The 24,418-nt window shown below is 42.7% G+C and overlaps 1 protein-coding gene across 1 annotated transcript; it reads left to right on the forward strand.

The window, feature by feature from the left end:
- The first annotated feature begins 448 nt into the window (after positions 1-448).
- Positions 449-17,290, forward strand: LOC137327357 (interleukin-8-like). Its single transcript, XM_067993070.1, has 3 exons — positions 449-573; positions 12,325-12,457; positions 12,735-17,290. Exons 1-3 carry the CDS (start codon positions 510-512, stop codon positions 12,835-12,837), a joined length of 300 nt encoding a protein of 99 aa, XP_067849171.1. The 5' UTR covers positions 449-509; the 3' UTR covers positions 12,838-17,290.
- Positions 17,291-24,418: the final 7,128 nt, after the last annotated feature.

Here is a 24,418-nt window from a genome sequence, read left to right on the forward strand (position 1 = left end):
AACCTAGAATCCTAGTTGTATTTTTATGGCCTTATGAACCTGAGGTGCTGCCTTTAAAGTCCTGTGACCCTGTACCCCTAAATCTCTCTCCTCTTCCACAGCATTGAGCCTACTTCCAGTCAGAGTAAAATTATTGCTCTTAATTTTCTTTATCAAAATTCAACACCTCTCACTTACTGACATTGAATTCCATTTGCCACTTTTTAGCCTATATCCCATCTTATTATTCCTTTTCTTCTAAAGAATTAACTATGCCACCTATTTTGGTTTCATCTGCAAATTTTGACACCACCCACTCTGAAGCTTTAATTTCCTAATTTATTATCTCATTGTTATCAGTGCTTTCTACTTGCACCAATACTTCTTGCTGTGATTGCATAATCCTTATTTTAGCCAACCCAAAGTGCTTCAGCTTTAAGATATAAATACAGGTCTTAAGCAAGGAAGAGGCACAAAGAAAGAACCAGACAAAGTGAATCAGATAGATAAAGCAAGATTTGAGTGCAAGAATGAACTGCAGAGTTGGTGCCACAATTCTGGTGCTGCTTGGACTTTGTGCAGCTTTCACTGAGGGTAAGAGAAATATCTTGCACCTTGCAATTTACTGTCTTCATTAAGTATGAGCTTGGCTTAGTTGGAATATTCTTGTCTGAGTCAGAAGGTAGTGGTTTAAAGTCATCTCTGGACTTGAATACATAATCTAGGCTGATTATTTAGTACACTACTGAGGAGTGCTGCATTATAATAGGTGCCATATTTCAGATGAGGTGTTAAACCAAGCCTGCTTGATCAAATGGATGAAAAAGATCTCATCTTACTAATCAAAGTGTGGGGTGTTCTCTGTCCTTTCCAATATTTCTCCCTCAACACACACCACCAAAATAGATTAACTGGTCATTCAATTCAGTGCAGTGTGTAAACTGGCTGCTGTATTTACCTACATACCTGCACTTCAAAATTAATCGATTGATTGTAAAGTGCTTTGGGCTGCCCTGAGGATGAGATGCCTTGAGAATGTGATAAGATGCTATAAAAGAAAGTAAATTGCTTTGAATATTATGTGCACTTAATTTATATTACAGCACAGAAGGAGGTCATTTGGCCCATTGTGCCTGTGCTGGTTCTTTGAAAGAGCTATCCAATTAGTCCTACTCCTCCCCTCTGCTCTCCATAGCCCTGTAATTTTTTTTCACTTTGTATTTATCCAATTTCCTTTTGAAAGTTATTATTGAAACTGCTTCCCCCACCCTTTCAGGCAGTGCATTCCAGATCATAACAATTGTGTTTTTTCATAAAAAGTTTCCTCATGTGGTCTCCTTATGCCAACACTTTAAATCTGTGTCCTCTGGTTATTGACGCTTCTGCCATTGGGAAAAAGTTTCTCCTCATTTACTATCAAAACAGTTCATGATTATGAACACTTCTATCAAATCTCCTCTTCTCCTTTTCTGCTCTAAGGAGAACAACCCCAGCTTCTCCAGTCTCTCTGCAGAAATGAAGTCCCTGGTCTCTGGAACCATTCTAGTAAATCTCTTTTGCACCCTCTAAGGCCTTGACATCCTTCCTAAAGTGTGGTGCCCAGAATTGATCATAATACACCATCTGAGGCCTAATCAGTGCTTTATAAAGGTTTATCAGACGTTCCTTAGTTTTGTACTCTATGCCTCTATTAATAAAGCCCAGGATCCCATGTGCTTTTTTTTTAAACAGCCTTCACAACTTGTCCTGATACCTTTTTGTGTATATGCACCCCCCAGGGGTCTCTTTTCCAGCACCCCCTTTAAAATTGTACCATTTAGTTTATATTGCCTCTCCTCATTCTTCCTACCAAAATGTATCACTTCATACTTCTCTGCATTAAATTTCATTTGCCATGTATCTGGCCATTTCACCCGTCTGTCTTAGGTCCTCCTGAAGTCTGTTACTATCTTCCACGTTGTTTACTACATTCGAGTTTTGTCTTCTGCAAACTTTGAAATTATACCCAAGTTCAGGTCATTAATATATCAAAGAGCAATGGTCTAATACTGACACCTGGGGAACACCACTGTATGCTTCCCTCCAGTCTGGAAAAACAACCATTCACCACAACACTCTACTTTCTGTCCCTTAGCAGATTTTTGAATCCACGCTGCCACTGTCCCTTTAACCCCATGGGCTTTAATTTTGCTTACAAGTCTATTATGTGGTACTTTATCAAATGCCTTTTGGAATTCCACATATCAATTTCACTGCTTTCATCAACCCTCTGTTACTTCATCAAAGAACTTAATCAAGTTAGGCAAACATGATTTTCCTTTAACAAATCTATGCTGACTTCCATTTATTAGCCGATACATTTCCAAGTGCCAATTAATTTTGTGCCGGATTATTGTCCCTAAAAGTGTCCCCAACACTGATATTAGGCTGATTGGCCTGTATTTATCCCTTTCCCCCTTTTTTTGAATGGGGGGGTAACATTTGCAGTTCTCTGGCACCATCCCCATATCAAAGGAGGATTGGAAGAACGTGGCCAGAGCCTCTGCAATTTCTGCCCTTCCCTCAATAACCTGGGATGCATCCCATCTGGACCAGGTCACTTTTTTTTACTTTGAGTACTGTCAATCTTTTAAGTACCTTTTTTTATCCTATCCAATATTACCATTACCTCCTCCACTGCTACATTGGCAGCATCCTCCTCTCGTGAGCTGGCACCCTGGTCTGCCAGCTCCCAGTCACATTCTTCAGAAGGGTCTGAGGATTATACCTATTTTATAATGATACCCTAAGAGTCTCTTACATGGATTGCCAATATCTGTCTTCAAAATTATAAAGGGTACCATCAATGTATTTTGTAACATGCGCATTAAGATCAGATCAAAGATTAACAAATGGTCAGGTTTAAATGTAGAAAACTGAACAAACAGTGGATGGAGAAATAGGACAAATTCAGTGATCATGCACTCCCATTGTAAAGCCTTGCTCAACAGAAGCACAGGCCTTATAATGTTAACTGACCTGACTAACATTTTCAACATTTTTCCAGTTCAGGACTGAACCATTTACTATGAGCTGTCCAGACTGGAAACTAAACAGAAAACATTGTGATTGTGCAATGATTTTATGCTATGCCCAAAGCCTGAGCCTTACTAAATAAACATGAGTGTTTAATGAGGTACTTAAAGGCAGGACATCAGTATTTACAAAAACAGCTTTATTTATGTTTCTGACTTGTTGCAAGTCAGGAGTTGAGTCCTTTTGACATTCTGACACGGATAATCAGTTTGTGAAAACAATAATAGCTGCAATATAATATAATTGAAATTAGTCTTGTGTATTGGTGTGAAACTGTCAACTTTCACAGTTGAACACTTGTTAACAATGAATTCACAAATACTATCATTAAAATCCAGAAGAGGTGAGCAACACTGAATCTATCCTGCCTGTCAATAAGAAAACTTATAGTCAGCATGTGATTTATAGTTGTGAATTGTAGTCTCTCTTTTTGCAACGTATTCATTATCTCCATATTCAAATTCTATATTAGAATATAATATAGGAACAAGAAGTGACCTTTCAGCTGGTCTCCATCATTTCACCTTTGTAAAGAATCAACTCATTATTTTTGTATTCCTGCCTTTACACGTATCATGTCCATTTACTCTTTGCTAAATCTGATCAATTCTGTTCCACTAAATGTGAAAATTAATTCACTAAGACAAATTATGGAATAGACTGGCATATTGAGAAGAAATTAAGATTCCTATTTGTGTGGTCCTATATCATTATATTCTAATCATCATCTACAATAAGTGTCCTTTTTAATACTTGGATCATACCTCCCATTTCAGGTTTCTCTTTCTAAGAACAGGGTGAGCTCCTTTAGCCTCTTAAGATGTATTTCAGAACTCTGCAGTAACTCTGCTCCAGGATAATTAAGTTCCTTGAGGAATGCTGTTTGCTTTTAAGAATCAGAACTGGTGTTACAGCTCATCCCCAACTTGTCCTGTCTAGTAAGAATCCATATCAGGAGTGGAGCCTTTGCAAAAATAACCTTCATATGTTGTCTCCTGATAATGTTCGTTGACAAAGTGTCAGCCTTGGCACAGTGCTCTCACCTCTGAATTGGGGTTTAAGCCCCACTCTAGAGACTTGAGTACATAATTTGGGCTGACACTTCTGTGCAGTACTGTGGGAGTGCTGTACTGTCTGAGGTGCCTACTTTCGGATGAGATGTCTGCCTTCTCAGGTGGACATATAAGATTTCAGCATTTTTTTTTATTCGTTCACGGGATGTGGGCATCGCTGGCGAGGCCAGCATTTATTGCCCATCCCTAATTGCCCTTGAGAAGGGGGATGGTGAGCTACCTTCTTGAACCGCTGCAGTCCGTGTGGTGACGGTTATCCCACAGTGCTGTTAGGAAGGGAGTTCCAGGATTTTGACCCAGCGACGATGAAGGAACGGCGATATATTTCCAAGTCGGGATGGTGTGTGACTTGGAGGGGAAAGTGCAGGTGGTGTTGTTCCCATGTGCCTGCTGCTCTTGTCCTTCTAGGTGGTAGAGGTCGCGGGTTTGGGAGGTGCTGTCGAAGAATCCTTGGTGAGTTGCTGCAGTGCATCCTGTGGATGGTGCACACTGCAGCCACAGTGCGCCGGTGGTGAAGAGAGTGAATGTTTAGGGTGGTGGATGGGGTGCCAATCAAGCGGGCTGCTTTATCTTGGATGGTGTCAAGCTTCTTGAGTGTTGTTGGAGCTGCACTCATCCAAGCAAGTGGAGAGTATTCCATCACACTCCTGACTTGTGCCTTGTAGATGGTGGAAAGGCTTTGGGGAGTCAGGAGGTGAGTCACTCGCCGCAGAATACCCAGCCTCTGACCTGCTCTCGTAGCCACAGTATTTATATGGCTGGTCCAGTTAAGTTTCTGGTCAATGGTGACCCCCAGGATGTTGATGGTGGGGGATTCGGTGATGGTAATGCCGTTGAATGTCAGGGGGAGGTGGTTAGACTCTCTCTTGTTGGAGATGGTCATTGCCTGGCACTTATCTGGCACGAATGTTACTTGCCACTTATGAGCCCAAGCCTGGATGTTGTCCAGGTCTTGCTGCATGCGGGCTCGGACTGCTTCATTATCTGAGGGGTTGCAAATGGAACTGAACACTGTGCAGTCATCAGCGAACATCCCCATTTCTGACCTTATGATGGAGGGAAGGTCATTGATGAAGCAGCTGAAGATGGTTGGGCCTAGGACACTGCCCTGAGGAACTCCTGCAGCAATGCCCTGGGGCTGAGATGATTGGCCTCCAACAACCACTACCATCTTCCTTTGTGCTAGGTATGACTCCAGCCACTGGAGAGTTTTTCCCCTGATTCCCATTGACTTCAATTTTACTAGGGCTCCTTGGTGCCACACTCGGTCAAATGCTGCCTTGATGTCAAGGGCAGTCACTCTCACCTCACCTCTGGAATTTGAATGAGAGCAGGGGCATCCTGCTGTGTGCAAATTGGTTAGTTTCCCCTATACTTCAAAAGTACTTCATTGGCTGTAAAGCTCTTTTGAAAGGTATAATATAAATAGAAAGAAGCTCAAATGAGCAGGAAATTGGAGCAGTTTAAAAGGAGACCAGTGGCAACCCAGCAGTTAAAAAGAAACTCAGGGAAAAATTTCAAAAGGTGACACCATAGCCAGTGCAAAGGGAGGAACGGCAGAGCCTGACAAAATTAAGCCAAATGTTTAATTTACAAGACATTATTTTTAACTATAAATAAATAAACAAATATTCAGAATAATTAATTTAAAATAAAGCTAAAATCCATCCAATATAATCTAGACCTAGAATTAAATCATTACAAATAAACAAAAACTAGAAAGAGCCATGCAGACGAAGTGTCTGGACTGTTTTCACTATGGAGAAGGACGATGTAGACATAGAAATACGGCAGGGGGACTGTGATATACTCGAACATATTAACATCGAGCGGGAGGAGGTATTGGCGGTTTTAGCAGGCCTAAAAATGGATAAATCCCCAGGCCCGGACGAAATGTATCCCAGGCTACTGTGTGAGGCAAAGGAGGAGATTGCGGGGGCTCTAACACATATATTCAGAACCTCTCTGGCCACAGGGGATGTGCCAGAGGACTGGAGAACCGCTAATGTAGTACCATTATTCAAGAAGGGGAGTAGGGAAAAACCGGGGAACTACAGGCCAGTGAGCCTAACATCAGTGGTAGGAAAATTATTGGAAAAAATTCTGAAGGACAAAATTAGTCTCCACTTGGAGAAGCAAGGATTAATCAGGGATAGTCAACATGGCTTTGTCAAGGGACGATCATGTCTGACTAATTTTATTGAATTTTTTGAGGGGGTGACTAGGCGTGTGGATGAGGGTAACGCAGTGGATGTGGTATACATGGATTTCAGTAAGGCCTTCGATAAAGTCCCGCTCAGGAGACTGGTCAAGAAGGTACGAGCCCATGGAATCCAGGGTGCCTTGGCACTTTGGATACAAAACTGGCTTAGTGGCAGAAGGCAGAGGGTGATGGTCGAAGGTTGTTTTTGTGACTGGAAGCCTGTGGCCAGTGGGGTACCACAGGGATCGGTGCTGGGTCCCTTGCTGTTTGTGGTCTACATTAACGACTTGGATATGAATGTAAAAGGTATGATCAGTAAGTTCGCTGATGATACAAAAATTGGTAGGGTGGTAAATAGCGAGGCGGATAGCCTCAGTCTGCAGGACGATATAGATGGGTTGGTCAGATGGGCGGAACAGTGGCAAATGGAATTTAACCCGGAAAAGTGCGAGGTGATGCACTTTGGAGGGACTAACAAGGCAAGGGAATACACAATGAATGGGAGGACCCTAGGCAAGACAGAGGGTCAGAGGGATCTTGGTGTGCAAGTTCACAGATCCCTGAAGGCGGCGGAACAGGTGGATAAGGTGGTAAAGAAGGCATATGGGATACTTGCCTTTATTAGCCGAGGCATAGAATATAAGAGCAAGGAGGTTATGATGGAGCTGTATAAAACACTGGTTAGGCCACAGCTGGAGTACTGTGTGCAGTTCTGGTCGCCACACTACAGGAAGGATGTGATCGCTTTGGAGAGGGTGCAGAGGAGATTCACCAGGATGTTACCAGGGCTGGAGCGCTTCAGCTATGATGAGAGACTGGGAAGATTGGGTTTGTTTTCCTTGGAGCAGAGGAGGCTGAGGGGGGACATGATTGAGGTGTACAAAATTATGAGGGGCACAGATAGGATGGATACTAAGGAGCTTTTTCCCTTCGTTGAGGGTTCTATAACAAGGGGACATAGATTCAAGGTAAAAGGCGGGAGGTTTAGAGGGGATTTGAGAAAGAACTCTTTCACCCAGAGGGTGGTTGGAGTCTGGAACTCACTGCCTGAAAGGGTTGTGGAGGCAGGAACCCTCACAACATTCAAGAAGCATTTGGATGAGCACTTGAAATGCCATAGCATACAAGGCTACGGACCAAATGCTGGAATATGGGATTAGATTGGACAGGGCTTGATGGCCGGCGCGGACACGATGGGCCGAAGGGCCTCTATCCGTGCTGTATAACTCTCTGACTATGACCAGTAAGTGTATGGGAACATCTAGACAATAACAATCATAACATAATCAAGTTTAAAATAATGATTGAGAAAGACATTTGTAAGACAGACCAAAGTAATAGATTGGGGAAAAAAGTTAATTTTGAGGGGATGGGAAAGGAACTCGGGAAGGTAAACTGGAGAAAAATTTTGACAGACGAAGAAATAGAACAGCAGTGGATAATATTTAAAACAGTGATCAATAGAGTTCAGGAGAAGTATATTCCTTTTTATGTTAAAGAACAAACACCATGGGTGAATAGAAATCAGGGTAAAATTGAAACTTTTAAAGAAAAAGACATACTCTAAGTGCATAGAAAATAAAGGAGAGGATGATAAAAGGGAATACAAAGTCAAAAAAACAATTAGGAAAGCAGAGGAACCATGAAATGAAATTATCAAGGAATATAAAAAGAAATAAAGTATCCTACAGACCCATAAATAACAAATGTTATGTGGAAAGACTGGAGAAGCTGGGGTTATTCTTTTAGAACAGAGAAGATTAGAGGGAGATTTGGTAGAGGTGTTCAAAATCATGGAGGGTTTTGATAGAGTAAATAAGGAGAAACCATTTCCAGTGGCAGAAGTAACCAGTGAACACAGATTTAAGGTGATCAGTAAAAGATCACCTTAAATGAGGAATCATTTTTTGATGCAGTGAGTTGTTCTCCTTCGAGCAGAGAATGTTGTGAGGAGATTTGACAGAGGTATTCAAAATCATGAAGGGTCGAGACAGAGTAGAGAGAAACTGTTCCCATTGGTGGAACGGTCAGAAACCAGAGGACATTGGTTCTTTTGCCAATCACCTTAAATCTAAGGCGACATGAGGAAAAACTTCTTTACACAGCAAGTGGTTGTGATCTGGAATGCACTGCCAGAAGCAGATTCAATCATGGCCTTCAAAAGGGAATTGGATAAGTACTTGAAGGGGAAAAAATTGCAGGGCTACGGAGAAAGAGCAGGATTGATCTTGCAGAGAGCCAGCACAGACTCGACAGGCCAAATGGCCTCCTTCCGTGCTGTAACCATTTTATGATTGAGTTATGATCTGGAACGTACTGCCTGAAGGGGTGGTGGAAGCAGATTCAAGAGTAACTTTCAACAGGAAATTGAATAAATACTTGAAGGAGGGAAAAAATTTACAGGGCTATGGGGAAAGAACAGGGGAATGAGACTTAATGGATAGCTCTTTCAAAGAACTAGCACAGGCATGATGGGCTGAATGGCCTTATCCTGTGCTGTACCTACCATGATACTATGAAATTGGGATAAGGATAGGATCATGAAGGGATGCAAAACATAAACTCTGGTAATGACAGCAAAATGGCAGAAATATTGAATAGTTACTTTGGCTCAGTATTTACCAGGGAGATTAACAAAACACTAGAAGAGATCAAAAAAAGTATCAAGACATTTAAGATCGAAAGGGGGAGATAATTTATAAGCTAATCAAACTTAGAGATGATAAACCCCCTGGCCCAGGTGGATTGCATCCACACATTAAAAAGAAGTTAGGGAAGAGATTAAAAAATCATTAGAAAAGGGAAAAGTGCCAGAAGACCAGCTGATAGCTAATGTGATTCCTATATTTAAAAAGGGCACTAGAACAAGTCTAGGGAACTATAGACCAGTTAGCTTATCGGTGGTAGGAAAGATAATAGAATCTTTTCTCAAAGATGCATTAAAAAAATCTAGAAACTGACAATATAAGAGTAAATCAGCACAGATTTCAAGAGGGGAAAATCATGCTTGACCAATCTTATTGAATTCTTTGAAGTAACAGTAGACAAGAGTAATGTAGTAGATGTAATATATTTTGATTTTCAAAAGGCCTTCGATAAGATACTGCATTGTAGTCTAGGTCAGAGCATTTGGAGTCGGGAGCAGGTAGCAGAATGGATAGCAAAGCTGGCTACAAAACAGAAAACAGAGTAGGCATTAAAAGTAGCTACTCAGACGGCAAAAGGTAGGAAGTGGTGTTCCACAGGGATCGGTGCTGTTCACAATTTACATTAACAATTTGGACTCTGGAATCGGAAGTACAATTTCAAAATTTGCAGATGACACCAAATGAGGGGGTGTAGCTAATACAAAGTGTGCAAAATATAAGACATTAATAAGCCTGCAGAATGGATGTGTAAATGCCAAATTAATTTCAATATAGATAAGTGAGAGGTGGTGCATTTTGGCAGGAACAATACATGCTACTTGGATAATTTGAGGTTGAAGATCAGCCATGATCTGATTGAAAGACAGAGCAGGCTCAAGGGGCCATATGGCCTACTTCTACTCCTGCTCCTATTTATGTTCTTATTTGGGGGTTAAATTGGATAGGGCCTGAAACCAGGCGCGGGTATCGCAATCCATGATTAACCCACGCCCGGTGCTTCCATCGCAAGCAGGACGAGACGTTCGTCCGACTTCCGCACTCATTTGAAAACAGAGTTCCAAATCAGCATTGCCATGTGGAATGAATGACATTCACACTTTTAACCAGCAGGGTCAACACACTAAGCCCCAAAATGGTCTCTCTATAACTTTAAATTAGCATTGCATACTGATTGTATCCATTTTCTCCTTACTTTACATGCTGCTGGTGTCCGTTATTTGCGCATGCACTAAACCCTTTACCAAGATGGCGTCTGGCACACATCACGCTAGAAGCGTGTGCATCCAAGACTCCATCTTGGATGTTCAGCAGTATCCTAGGCCCAACCATCTTCAGCTGCTTCATCAATGACCTTCCCTCTATCATAAGGTCAGAAATGGGGATGTTCGCTGATGATTGTACAGTGTTCAGTTCCATTTGCAGCCCCTCAAATAATGAAGAAGTCCGAGCCTGCATGCAGCAAGACCTGGACAACATCCAGGCTTGGGCTCATGAGTGGCAAGTAACATTTGTGACAGACAAGTGCCAGGCAATGACCATCTCCAACAAGAGAGAGTCCCCTTGACATTCAACGGCATTACCATCACCAAATCCCCCACCATCAACATCCTGGGGGTCACCATTGACCAGAACCTTAACTGGACCAGCCATATAAATACTGTGGCTACAAGAGCAGATCAGAGGCTGGGTATTCTACGGCGAGTGACTCACCTCCTGACTCCCCAAAGCCTTTCCACCATCTACAAGGCACAAGTCAGGAGTGTGATGGAATACTCTCCGCTTGCCTGGATGAGTGCAGCTCCAACAACACTCAAGAAGCTCGACACCATCCAGGACAAAGCAGCCCGCTTGATTGGCATCGTATCCACCACCCTAAACATTCACTCCCTTCACCACCGGCGCACCGTGGCTGCAGTGTGTACCATCCACAGCATGCACTGCAGCAACTCGCCAAGGCTTCTTCGACAGCACCTCCCAAGCCCGCAAGGTCTACCACCTAGAAGGACAAGAGCAGCAGGTACATGGGAACAACACCACCTGCACGTTCCCCTCCAATTCACATACCATCCCAACCTGGAAATATATCGGCGTTCCTTCATCATCGCTGGGTCAAAATCCTGGAACTCCCTTCCTAACAGCACTGTGGGAGAACCTTCACCACACGGACTGCAGCAGTTCAAGAAGGCGGCTCACCACCACCTTCTCGAGGGCAATTAGGGATGGGCAATAAATGCTGGCCTCGCCAGCGACGCCCATATCCCATGAACGAATAAAAAAAAACATAACACTGAAACAACGGGTGCTGGAAGGCCCAATTTAGCCCTAAGTCTAAATGGAGTAGAGCAGCAAAGGGATCTCGGGGTACAGATACACAAACCACTAAAAATAGCATTGCAGGTTAATAAGGCTGTTTTTTAAAAAAAGGCAAACCAAGCATTTGGGTTCATTTCTGGAGGGTTAGAATTGAACAGCAGTGAAGTTAGGTTAAACCTTCATAGAACCTTGGTTAGACCACACTTGGAGTACTGTGCACTGTTCTGGTCTCCATATTATAAAAAGGATAGAGGCATTAGAGAACGTGTAAAAGATTTACAAGGATGATACCAGAACCGAAAGGATAGTCTTATCAGGAAAGGATGAACAGGCTGGGGCTCTCTTCCATAGAAAAGAGAAGGCTGAGGGGTGACTTGATAGAGGCCTTTAAGATAATAGGTTTTGACGGGGTAGACGTAGAGAAAATGTTTTCACTTGTGGGGAGTCCAAAACTAGAGGTCATAAATAATAAGATAGTCACTAATAAATCCAATAGGGAATTCAGGAGAAACATCTTTACCTAAAGAGTGGTAAGAAGGTGGAACGCACTACCACAAGGAGTAGTTGAGGCAAACTGCATAGATGCATTAAAGGCGAAGCTAGATAAGCACACGAGGGAGAAAGGAATAGAAGGGTATTCTGATTGGGATGAGATGAAGAGAGATGGGAGGAGGCTCATGTGGAGCATAGACCAATTGGTTGAATGGCCTGTTTGTGCTGTAGACTCGATGTAAGAAAGAACTTACACTTATATAGTATCTTTCAGGATGTCTTAAACATAAGCCTGCCTTTCTTTGGCACTGGCTGTGGATCCCATGGCTGTGGCTATAGTGTCAGTTTATGAATAACAAGCAAGGGGGAAAAAAGGGCAAATTACAAAAGTATTATCTGGCTCTCAATAATGAGGCCTCTACAAGCAAGTTACATGTACTGTTGGGGAAATAGCTCAATGTTTATTGATTCTGACAATAGATGTAACATTTACATCACCATTAAAGGATCAAATTTTTACAATATCTACTTCAATTTACAGCTGCTCCTGTAGACGAGGATGAGATTTCACGCTGTCAGTGCATTGAAAAGGAAGCCAGAAAGATGATCATAAATTCCATAAGCGAAATTGAAATCATTCGCACTAATCCAAGCTGCAGCCACACAGAAGTCATGTAAGAATTGTTGATTTTACTTAAACTTTTCAGGGTTGAATTTTCATGGGGGTTCTCCCGATAGTTCGCCATAACTTTGGTGGAAGATCCGCAGAAACTCCGAGGGAAAAATGTCATACATTGATTGTTCAAGATTTCTGCAGATCTTCCACGAAAGTTACAACGGACTATTGGGAGAACCCCCACAGAGGTTGAACCCATTCTTTTTAAATATAATTCTAAGGATGTTCACAAATAAAATTCCAAGTAACTAAAGATGGAAATACTCTTCTTTCAGTGCCATACTTAAAAAAGGACATAAAGTCTGTTTGGATACTAAGGCTCCTTGGGTGAAGGAATTCGTTGACCAGTTACTAAAGCCTCCTCCATTCCAACAGTGACTACGCTTCAAAAGTACTTCATTGGCTGTAAAGCGCTTTGGGATGTCCTGAGGTCGTGAAAGGCGCTATATTTCTTTCTAGTGAGGTGATTTTAATTCTTGAAGCATGATTGTACCTCCAGTATAAACTCTTCATCAAACTGTCCTGCCTTCCAAAATTAATGTCTGCATCAGTAATTAATTCAAATATTTTTTTTCCTTTCCTAAAGCCAAGATAAAATGATTTGAAGACTATCAGAGTTGATCATTTATACAGTAGTGCTGCCTCTGCCTCTCAGAAGCTAGTAGTAAAACATCTAGAACTGCTCTTTCAAAATATGTATTGTACTTCTCTTATTTAAGGCATTGTCAAAGTAGAAGCTGCTTAGTATTCAGTGAAGTATTAAATCAAATTCAATTTACCAGAGAACAGATTGATCTGAGGAAGAGTGTGCTTATTGATGACAAAATAATCTCTCAATGCTAATTTTTTACCACTAGATATCATTAGTAGCTTCTTAAGTATTAGAGTATTTACACTTGCCAGAGATTTTGAATAATAAAAATGTAATAAATAGGTAATGTTAAATTAGGTTAGGTACAACTGGTGAGAAGTTACTGCCCTATTTTTAAATGGGTTTAGTCTGGCATCTGCCAGGTAAACTTATTTTGCTTTTGGTGCTCAAGTCGTAATACCCTACCAAATTCTGCACAGTATGTAGTCATGAGCAAGACAATTAAAGCTCATGCCCCATTGTAGTGGCTTTTAAAGTTAGCTGTGACAAGGGCAACAAAGCAAGTCTTTATTGGGCTTTACACAATAAAAAGGGGTCTTCGTGGGCATAATTGAAGTCATGCCCTTGGTGAGCATGATTCTAGCTTACTGTTTTCAGCATGATCAGGAGTGAGAGCGAATAAAATGAGAGCGATTTAATCAAATATTTTAGGTTCTTACATCAATTTTCCACACACAGCAAAGTTAGACATTCCTTTTCCCCCTATACACTGGAGATGAATTTCTGCAGGGACTCACTGCAACTCACTGCATAAATTTTTGTTTTCCCTCATGTCGCCTCTGGTTCTTTTGCCAATTACCTTCAATCTATATCCTCTGGTTACCGACCCTTCTGCTACTGGAAACCATATCTCCATATTTACTCTATCAGAACCCGTCATTATTTTGAACGACTATCAAATCTCCCCTTAAGCTACATCATTAAATAAATTTAAAACAGAAATAGACGGTTTCCTAGAAGCAAAGGGAATTAGGAGTACGGGGAGCGGGCAGGAAATTGGACATGAAGCTGAGTTCGGATCGGTCAAGGCCCTGTGGGTGGCGGAGAGGGCCCAGGGGCTGTGTGGCCGGGTCCTGCTCCTACTTCTTGTGTTCTTTAGATTTGAGGTCAGATCAGCCATGATCTTATTGAATGGCGGAGCAGGCTCGAGGGGCCGATTGGCCTACTCCTGCTCCTATTTCTTATGTTCTTAACGTTCACTAGGCAGAACAATTCCAGCTTCTCTTGTCTCTCCACATAACTAGTCCACCATCCCTGGTATCATCCTAGTAAATCTCCTCTGCACTCTCTCCCTGGCCTTGCCATCCTTCCTAAAGTGTGATGCCCAGCATTGGACACTGCTCCAACTGGGGCCCAGCGAGTGTTTTATAAAAGTTTAGCATAACTTCCATGCTTTTGAACTTTATGCCTCTATTTATAAAGCCAAGAATCACTCATGTCTTTTTAACAGCCTTCTCAACTTGTCCTGCCGCCTTCAAAAATTTGTGTACGTATATCCATAGGTCTCTCTGTTCCTGCACTGCCTTTAAAATGTTATCATTTAGTTTATATTGCCTCACCTCATTCTTCCTATCAAAATGAATCACTTCATACTTCTCTGCGTTAAATTGAATCTGCCATGTGTCTGCTCTTTTCACAGTCTGTCTTTGTCCTCCTGAAGTGTATTACTATCCTCCTCACGGTTTACCGCACGTCTGAGCCATCTGCAAACTTTGAAATTATGCCCTGTATGCCCATGTCCAGGAGCTGTCTGTCTGTCTGTCTAGTGAATCTCTGCCGCAATATAGTGAAGCATGGTGCTGATGGGAACTCTGGAATTTTTAAGGAGCAACACCTTGGCTGCTCAAGGAGGATTCCTATATGTTCAAAATATATGATATGGGTCTGAATGGAGATTAGAAATCGCACACGTAAAACACAGATGCATGTTTACAAACTGTTAAGTTCCTTCAAAACACTGAATAACGGTTGCTCACAACTACATCCCACATCCTCCAATCTGCACGCTAGCCCCTGCTGATCTGAGTTTATACCGAGCCTGAAAGAGAGCATGCACCAAGATTCTCTGATGATGTACTAGAGGCCTCAGTGCAGGAGGTGGACAGAAGGGGTATCCTATCCGCAAGGGGGCAAAAGGCCCTCCAGACATATGCTTCCGAGGCAGTAGGGGACGAGGTCAGTGCCAGGAGCGTAGCACCACGAACATGGATGCAGTGCCAGAAGAAGTGCATGGGTTCAACTGTCAAGTGGCATATCCTACCAGCTGCATCCACTGCCCCACGCACTACACTCCCCATCAACCACCTACTAAAGAACTCTTTCAATCAGTACACAACTCTTCCAAGCAGATGCTTCATCTCACCCTCACACATTACCACTGTTGCAAGCCGCACACCCACAACTCAAATGTCACACACACACACTGGCAGCTATTCAACCATGACCGCCACATCACCCAAACATCTTGCAGGACACTCACCGATACACTTCCTGCTTTCTTGCAGGTGAAGGTGGCGCATAACAGAAGGCAGTAAGTGGCAGTGGCTCCATGGAACATGAACCTGCTGTCCTCTCTCAGGATGACAGCATTCCCATCCCAGTCCGCCAGTGCCCTTGCTGTTGGCTGTCAGCTAGCCAGCCCATTCCACATAGAATATTGAAACTTTATTATAGGAACATAGGAAGATAGGAACAGGAGTAGGCCATTTAGCCCCTCAAGCCTGTTCTGCCATTCAATGAGATCATGGTTGATCTGTGACCTAACTCCATATGGGGCTTATCCTTTAATGCGTTTGATAGAACTTTGTTAACCAATCTCAGATTTAAAATTAACAATTAAGCTAGCGTCAACTGTCATTTGCCGAATAGAGTTCCAAGCTTCTACCACCCTTTTCGAGTAGAAGCGTTTCCTAACTTCACTCCTAAAAGTCCTGGCTCTAATTTTTAGGCTCTATCCCCTAGTCCTAGTATTCAAGTATAGGAGACCTTCAAAAACAGGTACAAATGGATCAGCAGGTAGAAGCAATAATCCAGCAACTAATCTGTAACTCCTGCAAGATCCCTTTAAATAGCGCTGGTGGGGAGGGGGTCCTCCATGCTGTTTAAGACCTGTTCTACTGCAAGGTTAAGACATTACATTGGCTGGAGCGTGGAGTTCCAAAATCGCATCTGTCCCTTTAAATCAGCATTGCACACTGATCTACCGCATAATCTCCCGACTTTACATGCTGCCAGCATTCGTTAGGTGTGCGTGCGCAAAAGCCTTTACCAATATGGCGTCCTGCACACGTCATGCCGGAAGTCTTGGTTGCCATTTTGGGTCCTTAGGAGTCTGCGTAGCACCTGCACAATAGGTACTACGTGGCCCGATTTAGCCCCCAGTAAATTTAGCTGTTCAGATTATTTTCGCCTATAACATAGGCATATCTATAAATTTTATTAGGTTAAAGGCAAGCTGTTGTTGTTGTATGAAAGTACCATAGATTTTTTTTAATAAGTTGCAATTGATTTTAAGATGTTATATTTGTTATGTTGAACTAAGTTTTTTTTTTGTAAAATAAAGTTGAAGGCACATGTATTGTCCCAGATGTAAAGGGACAGGAATAATGGATTAAATAATAGTTCTGAGAAATTTCTCCCAGTGTTGAATCTGTGACACTGTCTTTGGACTACTGGAGGAAAGTGTATGTAAAGAGCTCCAACTTATTTTAATATCAATAATACAGACAGCATCAGTAATGAGGCAGAGTGTTTCAGGAGAACCTGCAATTCCTCGATACTACCAAGATTTATTGCAAGTTGGTGGCGACCCAAAGGGAATGACACTGATTGGCAAAGTTGTTTGAGGGGAGAATAGCCTTTGCTTTCATGCAAATAATACTGAGGAAAAGACCATGTATATCTTTGTAATCTGCTCCTTTCCTGGTCTATATTACTCTCTCATCCTGTTTCTCCTTGCCTCTGCTTGTAGCTCTGCAACAGGACAAAAAGTGTTACCATAGTGCAATAAAGCTAATGTGGTTCCTTGGCCTTAAGTCTGAGAACATGGCTTCATATCATATTAAGCTATAAGTAGCTTTGTGTAACGAGCAAATAGCCTACAGATAAACATGCTTTGTATTCTGTATGAAAAATGATTTACATGTATTTTTTTTAATAAACTGCTTTTGGTTCCAACAATTGCATCCTATACTTTATTTCAGTGGGGGAGGGGAGAGAATGATGTGGAATACAAAAGCTAAGTTAACTTAGCTCACCTACTGGAGATTTCTCGAACTCTTGTGCTTATGGTATGCTGAGAGAATTTTAGTACAACAAAACAACCCAGTTCAGCCAAAATCTTACAGTTCCACCACATACAAGCAGATATGATTTACAATCATATAATCTATACTATATTAATTACATTGCAGTTCTGCCAGTTCTATTACCTGTGCAGTGGGAGAGAGAAAGAAAGGAGAGAAGGAAAAAAAGAAAAAGAAAGGAAGGAATACAGAGAAAAAAGAGAAAGTAAGACTCAGGGAGACTGAGATTGACAAGGATAGGGTCAAGTTGCAAAATAGAGATACCAAACAGGATAGTCAGTACCTCGAGCCCTTCCTCCTATTTGCAAGATTGCAGGATAATGGATTGGTTTTGCCCTAGTCTCCCTCACTATAATGATCCATTAACCTCCAATTCTAAAATTGACAGAGCTGTTTCCTGCTTTAAAACAGACTGTTATACCTGGTGACCTCCAGCTGTCCTTCTAAACTTCTTATAGACTTTAACTTCTCTGATCATGTTGACTCTATTACATCAGCATGAGTTCCAAGCTCATTTAACAGTCTCTTTTTAAATTTTCCCCCTTCTTGCCTTCATCCCCATATAGAGTCGGCCTGATTTTCATTCCATTGAAACTAATATAATGAAAATCAGACAGATTCGATAAAGGGCGGACAATCCATTTGGCCTGATCACCACCACCCAGGCTGTAAAGACGGAAATAGACCTCAGTGACAAGGGGTCAGCAATTTAAAGTTATCACTAAGAGAATGAGGAGAGAGGTTCAGAGAAATTTCTTCTGCATAACAAACCTTCTGTATAAAATATTTCTCGTAACCTCTCTCTTTGTTATTTCGGTGATGATGTTAAATTTGTTGATGCCAGCTTTCGTATGCAACTAGCAGACTTCTGATCTAGTGCTGCAATCAAGATAGTCATTTAATCATTTTCATCACTATTGTGTTGTTATTTCTTATTTTGTTTTGAGTGACAAACACAGTTGTTTATAAGGCCAAAACTCCAACTGTGTCTAAGGCCATAAGACCATAAGAGATAGGAGCAGGAGCAGGCCTTTTGGCCCTTCAAGCCTGCTCCGCCATTTAACGAGATCATGGCTGATCTGATTTTTACCTCAACTCCACTTTCCAGCCTTTTCCCCAAATCCTTTGACTCCCTTGCTAATCAAAACTTATATGAATTCGAGCAGAGTAAATTTTTACAGTGCCAGAGAAAGTAGATTTCAAAATCCGCACTGTTCACTCTATCTATGAACCGTCGAATTGTTCACATACCACAATTTCTCAAATGTCGCTGATATAAATCCATAATAGAATGTGTAACTTTTTTATTTGTTCATGGGATGTGGGCATCGCTGGCAAGGCCAGCATTTTTATTGCCCATCCCTAATTGCTCTTGAGAAGGTGGTGGTGAGCCGCCTTCTTGAACTGCTGCAGTCCGTGTGGTGAAGGTCCTCCCACAGTGCTGTTAGGTAGGGAGTTCCAGGATTTTGACCCAGTGACGATGAAGGAACAGCGATATATTTCCAAGTCGGAATGGTGTGTGACTTGGAGGGGAATGTGCAGGTGGTGTTGTTCCCATGTGCCGATTGCCCTTGTTCTGATAGGTGGTAGAGGTCGTGGGTTTGGGAGGTGCTGTCGAAGAAGCCTTGGCGAGTTGCTGCACTGCATCCTGTGGATGCTACACACTGCAGCCACGGTGCGCCAGTGGTGAAGGGAGTGAATGTTTAGGGTGGTGGATGGGGTACCAATCAAGCGGGCTGCTTTGTCCTGGATGGTGTCAAGCTTCTTGAGTGTTGTTGGAGGCTGCACTCATCCAGGCAAGTGGAGAGTATTCCATCACACTCCTGACTTGTGCTTTGTAGATGATGGAAAGGCTTTGGGGAGTCAAGAGGTGAGTCACTCAGCCTCTGGCCTGCTCTTGTAGCCACAGTATTTATGTGGCTGGTCCAGTTAAGTTTCTGGTCAATGGTGACCCCCAGGATGTTGATAAGAACATAAGAAATGGGAGCAGGAGTAGGACAATCGGCCCCTTGAGCCTGCTCCGCCATTTAATAAGATCATGGCTGATCTGATCCTAACCTCAAATTTAAATTCATGTCCAATTTCCTGCCCGCTCCCCGTAACCCCTAATTCCCTTTACTTCCAGGAAACTGTCTATTTCTGTTTTAAATTTATTTAATGATGTAGCTTCCACAGCTTCCTGGGGCAGCAAATTCCACAGACCTACTACCCTCTGAGTGAAGAAGTTCCTCCTCATCTCAGTTTTGAAAGAGCAGCCCCTTATTCTAAGATTATGCCCCCTAGTTCTAGTTTCACCCATCCTTGGGAACATCCTTACCGCATCCACCCGATCAAGCCCCTTCACAATCTTATATGTTTCAATAAGATCGCCTCTCATTCTACTGAACTCCAAAGAGTAGAGTCCCAATCTACTCAACCTCTTCTCATATGTCCACCCCCTCATCCCCGGGATTAACCAAGTGAACATTCTTTGTACTGCCTCGAGAGCAAGTATGTCTTTTCTTAAGTATGGACACCAAAACTGTATGCAGTATTCCAGGTGCGGTCTCACCAATACCTTATATAACTGCAGCAATACCTCCCTGTTTTTATATTCTATCCCCCTAGCAATAAAAGCCAACACACCTGCTGCACCTGCATACTAACTTTTTGATTTTCTTGCACTAGGACCCCCAGATCCCTTTGTACTGCAGTACTTTCCAGTTTCTCGCCATTAAGATAATAACTTGCTCACTGATTTTTCCTTCCAAAGTGCATAACTTCACATTTTCCAATATTGTATTGCATCTGCCAAATCTCCGCCCACTCACCCAGCCTGTCTATATTCCCTTGTAGGTTTTTTCCGTCCTCCTCACTCTCTACTTTCCCTCCCATCTTTGTTTCATCTGCAAACTTTGATATGTTACACTCGGTCCCCTCCTCCAAATCGTTAATATTGATTGTAAAGAGTTGGGGACCCAGCACCAACCCCTGCGGAACACCACTGGCTACTGGTTGCCAGTCCGAGAATCATAGAATCATAGAATCATAGAAGTTTACAACATGGAAACAGGCCCTTCGGCCCAACATGTCCATGTCGCCCAGTTTATACCACTAAGCTAGTCCCAGTTGCCTGCACTTGGCCCATATCCCTCTATACCCATCTTACCCATGTAACTGTCCAAATGCTTTTTAAAAGACAAAACTGTACCCGCCTCTACTACTGCCTCTGGCAGCTCGTTCCAGACACTCACCACCCTTTGAGTGAAAAAAATTGCCCCTCTGGACCCTTTTGTATCTCTCCCCTCTCACCTTAAATCTATGCCCCCTCGTTATAGACTCCCCTGCCTTTGGGAAAAGATTTTGACTATCTACCTTATCTATGCCCCTCATTATTTTATAGACTTCTATAAGATCACCCCTTAACCTCCTACTCTCCAGGGAAAAAAGTCTCAGTCTATCCAACCTCTCCCTATAAGTCAAACCATCAAGTCCCGGTAGCATCCTAGTAAATCTTGTCTGCACTCTTTCTAGTTTAATGATATCCTTTATATAATAAGGTGACCAGAACTGTACACAGTATTCCAAGTGTGGCCTTACTAATGTCTTGTACAACTTCAACAAGACATCCCAACTCCTGTATTCAATGTTCTGACCAATGAAACCAAGCATGCTGAATGCCTTCTTCACCACCGTATCCACCTGTGACTCCACTTTCAAGGAGCTATGAACCTGTACTCCTAGATCTCTTTGTTCTATAACTCTCCCCAACGCCATACCATTAACGGAGTAGGTCCTGGCCCGATTCGATCTACCAAAATGCATCACCTGTCTCTCAGAATACCCTCTAACAACTTACCCACTACAGATGTCAGGCTCACCGGTTTGTAGTTCCCAGGCTTTTCCCAGCCGCCCTTCTTAAACAAAGGCACAACATTTGCTACCCTCCAATCTTCAGGCACCTCACCTGTAGCTGTCGATGATTCAAATATCTCTGCTAGGGGACCCGCAATTTCCTCCCTAACCTCCCATTATGTCCTGGGATACATTTCATCAGGTCCCGGAGATTTATCTACCTTGATGCGCGTTAAGACTTCCAGCACCTCCCTCTCTGTAATATGTACACTCCTCAAGACATCACTATTTATTTCCCCAAGTTCCCTAACATCCATGCCTTTCTCAACCGTAAATACCGATGCAAAATATTCATTTAGGATCTCACCCATCTCTTGTGGTTCCGCACATAGATGACCTTGTTGATCCTTAAGAGGCCCTACTCTCTCCCAAGTTACTCTTTTGCCCTTTATGTATTTGTAGAAGCTCTTTGGATTTTCCTTTGCCTTATCTGCCAAAGCAATCTCATGTCCCCTTTTTGCCCTCCTGATTGCTCTCTTAACTCTACTCCGGCAATCTCTATACTCTTCAAGGGATCCACTTGATCCCATGCATGTCATTTGCCTCCTTCTTCTTTTTGACTAGGGCCTCAATCTCCCGAGTCATCCAAGGTTCCCTACTTCTACCAGCCTTGCCCTTCACTTTATAAGGAATCTGCTTACCCTGAACCCTGGTTAACACACTTTTGAAAGCCTCCCACTTACCAGACGTCCCTTTGCCTGCCAACAGACTCTCCCAATCAACTTCTGAAAGTTCCTGTCTAATACCATCAAAATTAGCCTTTCCCCAATTTAGAATTTTAACTTTTGGGCCAGACCTATCATTCTCCATAGCTATCTTAAAACCAATGGAATTATGATCACTGGTCACAAAGTGATCCCTCACTAACACTTCTGTCACCTGCCCTTCCTTATTTCCCAAGAGGAGGTCAAATTTTGCCCCCTCTCTAGTCGGGCCATCCACATACTGAATGAGAAATTCCTCCTGAATACACTCAACAAATTTCTCTCCATCCAAGCCCCTAATGCTATGGCTGTCCCAGTCAATGTTGGGAAAGTTAAAGTCCCCTACTATTACCACCCTATTTTTCTTGCAGCTGTCTGTAATCTCCTTACATATTTGCTCCTCAATTTCCCGTTGACTATTTGGGGGTCTGTAGTACAATCCTATCAAAGTGATCTCTCCCTTCTTATTTTTCAGTTCTACCCATATCGACTCAGTGAGCGAACCCTCGGATATATCCCCTCTCACTACTGCTGTGATGTTCTCCCTAATCAAGAACGCAACTCCCCCTCCTCTCTTACCTCCTGCTCTATCTTTCCTATAGCATCTGTACCCTGGAACATTGAGCTGCCAGTCCTGCCCCTCCCTTAGCCATGTTTCAGTAATAGCTATAACATCCCAGTCCCATGTACCCATCCATGCCCTGAGTTCATCTGCCTTGCCCATCAGACTTCTTGCATTGAAATAAATGCAGTTTAATCTAGACTTCCCTTGCTCTTTGCCCTGCTTTCTCAGACCATCTGTCCGGTCATGTTCTGTACACTCTCCCTTACTGCCTTTTGTTTCTGTCACCACTTTACTTCCCACTGACTTCCTGCATCGGTTCCCATCCCCCTGCCACATTAGTTTAAACCCTCCCCAACAGCACTAGCAAACACTCCCCCTAGGACATTGTTTCCAGTCCTGCCCAGATGCAGACCGTCCAATTTGTACTGGTCCCACCTCCCCCAGAACCGGTTCCAATGGCCCAGGAATTTGAATCCCTCCCTCTTGCACCATCTCTCAAGCCACGTATTCATCCTAGCTATCCTGTCATTCCTACTCTGACTAGCCCGTGGCACTGGTAGCAATCCTGAGATTACTACCTTTGAGGTCCTACTTTTTAGTTTAACTCCTAACTCCCTAAATTCAGCTTGTAGGACCTCATCCCGTTTTTTACCTATATCGTTGGTACCAATGTGCACAACGACAACTGGCTGTTCACCCTCCCCCTCCAGAATGTCCTGCAGCTGCTCCGAGACATCCCTGACCCTTGCACCATTTATCTCAACTCTCTGCTTCCTGTTAAATAACCAATCCTCCACCCATGCCAGAATATTACCCCCAATCCAGTGATTCTTTATCTTGAGCAATAATCTTTTATGTGGCACCTTGTCGGTGGGGGATTCGGCGATGGTAATGCCGTTGAATGTCAAGGGGAGGTGGTTAGGTTCTCTCTTGTTGGAGATGGTGATTGCCTGGCACTTGTCTGGCGCGAATGTTACTGAAAGTAATTAACTTTGTAATGTTTAATGGTCACCCAGATACTTTCTTGAGCAATAGCTCCGATTTTGCAGTCCTGGAAAAACTGTGGCTGCACACACCTGTGACGCAGGTGCATCTGTGCCAGTTATGTGTGGGAGATATAAAAAAGGGAATAAGAGGGACAAAAAGAGAGCATGAGAATAGATTAGCGGCTAACATAAAAGGGAACCCAAAAGTCTTTGATAAACATATAAATAGTAAAAATATAGTCAAAGGAAGGGTGGGACCGATAAAGGACAAAAAAGGAGATCTTCTTGTGGAGGCAGAGGGCATGGCTGAGGTACTAAATAAGTACTTTGCATCTGTCTTCATTAATGTGGAGATGCCGGTGATGGACTGGGGTTGACAATTGTAAACAATTTTACAACACCAAGTTATAGTCCAACGATTTTATTTGAAATCTACAAGCTTTCGGAGGCTTCCTCCTTCCTCAGGTAAATGAGGAAGGAGGAAGCCTCCGAAAGCTTGTAGATTTCAAATAAAATCGTTGGACTATAACTTGGTGTTGTAAAATTGTTTACAACAGTCTTCATTAAAGAAGAGGATGCCGCCAATGACACAGTGAAGGAGGAGGCATTAGAGAAATTGGATAGGATAAAAATAGATAAAGAGGAGGTACTTAAAAGATGCCGCCAATGTCACAGTGAAGGAGGAGGCATTAGAGAAATTGGATAGGATAAAAATAGATAAAGAGGAGGTACTTAAAAGATTGGCAGTACTCAAAATAGAAAAGTCACCCAGACCAGCTGGGATGCAGCATAAGTTATGAGGGAAGTAAGGGTGGAAATTCCAGAGTCTCTGGCCACAATCTTCCAATCCTCCT

Source organism: Heptranchias perlo, chromosome 1, assembly GCF_035084215.1.
Source record: "Heptranchias perlo isolate sHepPer1 chromosome 1, sHepPer1.hap1, whole genome shotgun sequence".
NCBI classification, from domain to species: Eukaryota; Metazoa; Chordata; class Chondrichthyes; order Hexanchiformes; family Hexanchidae; genus Heptranchias; species Heptranchias perlo.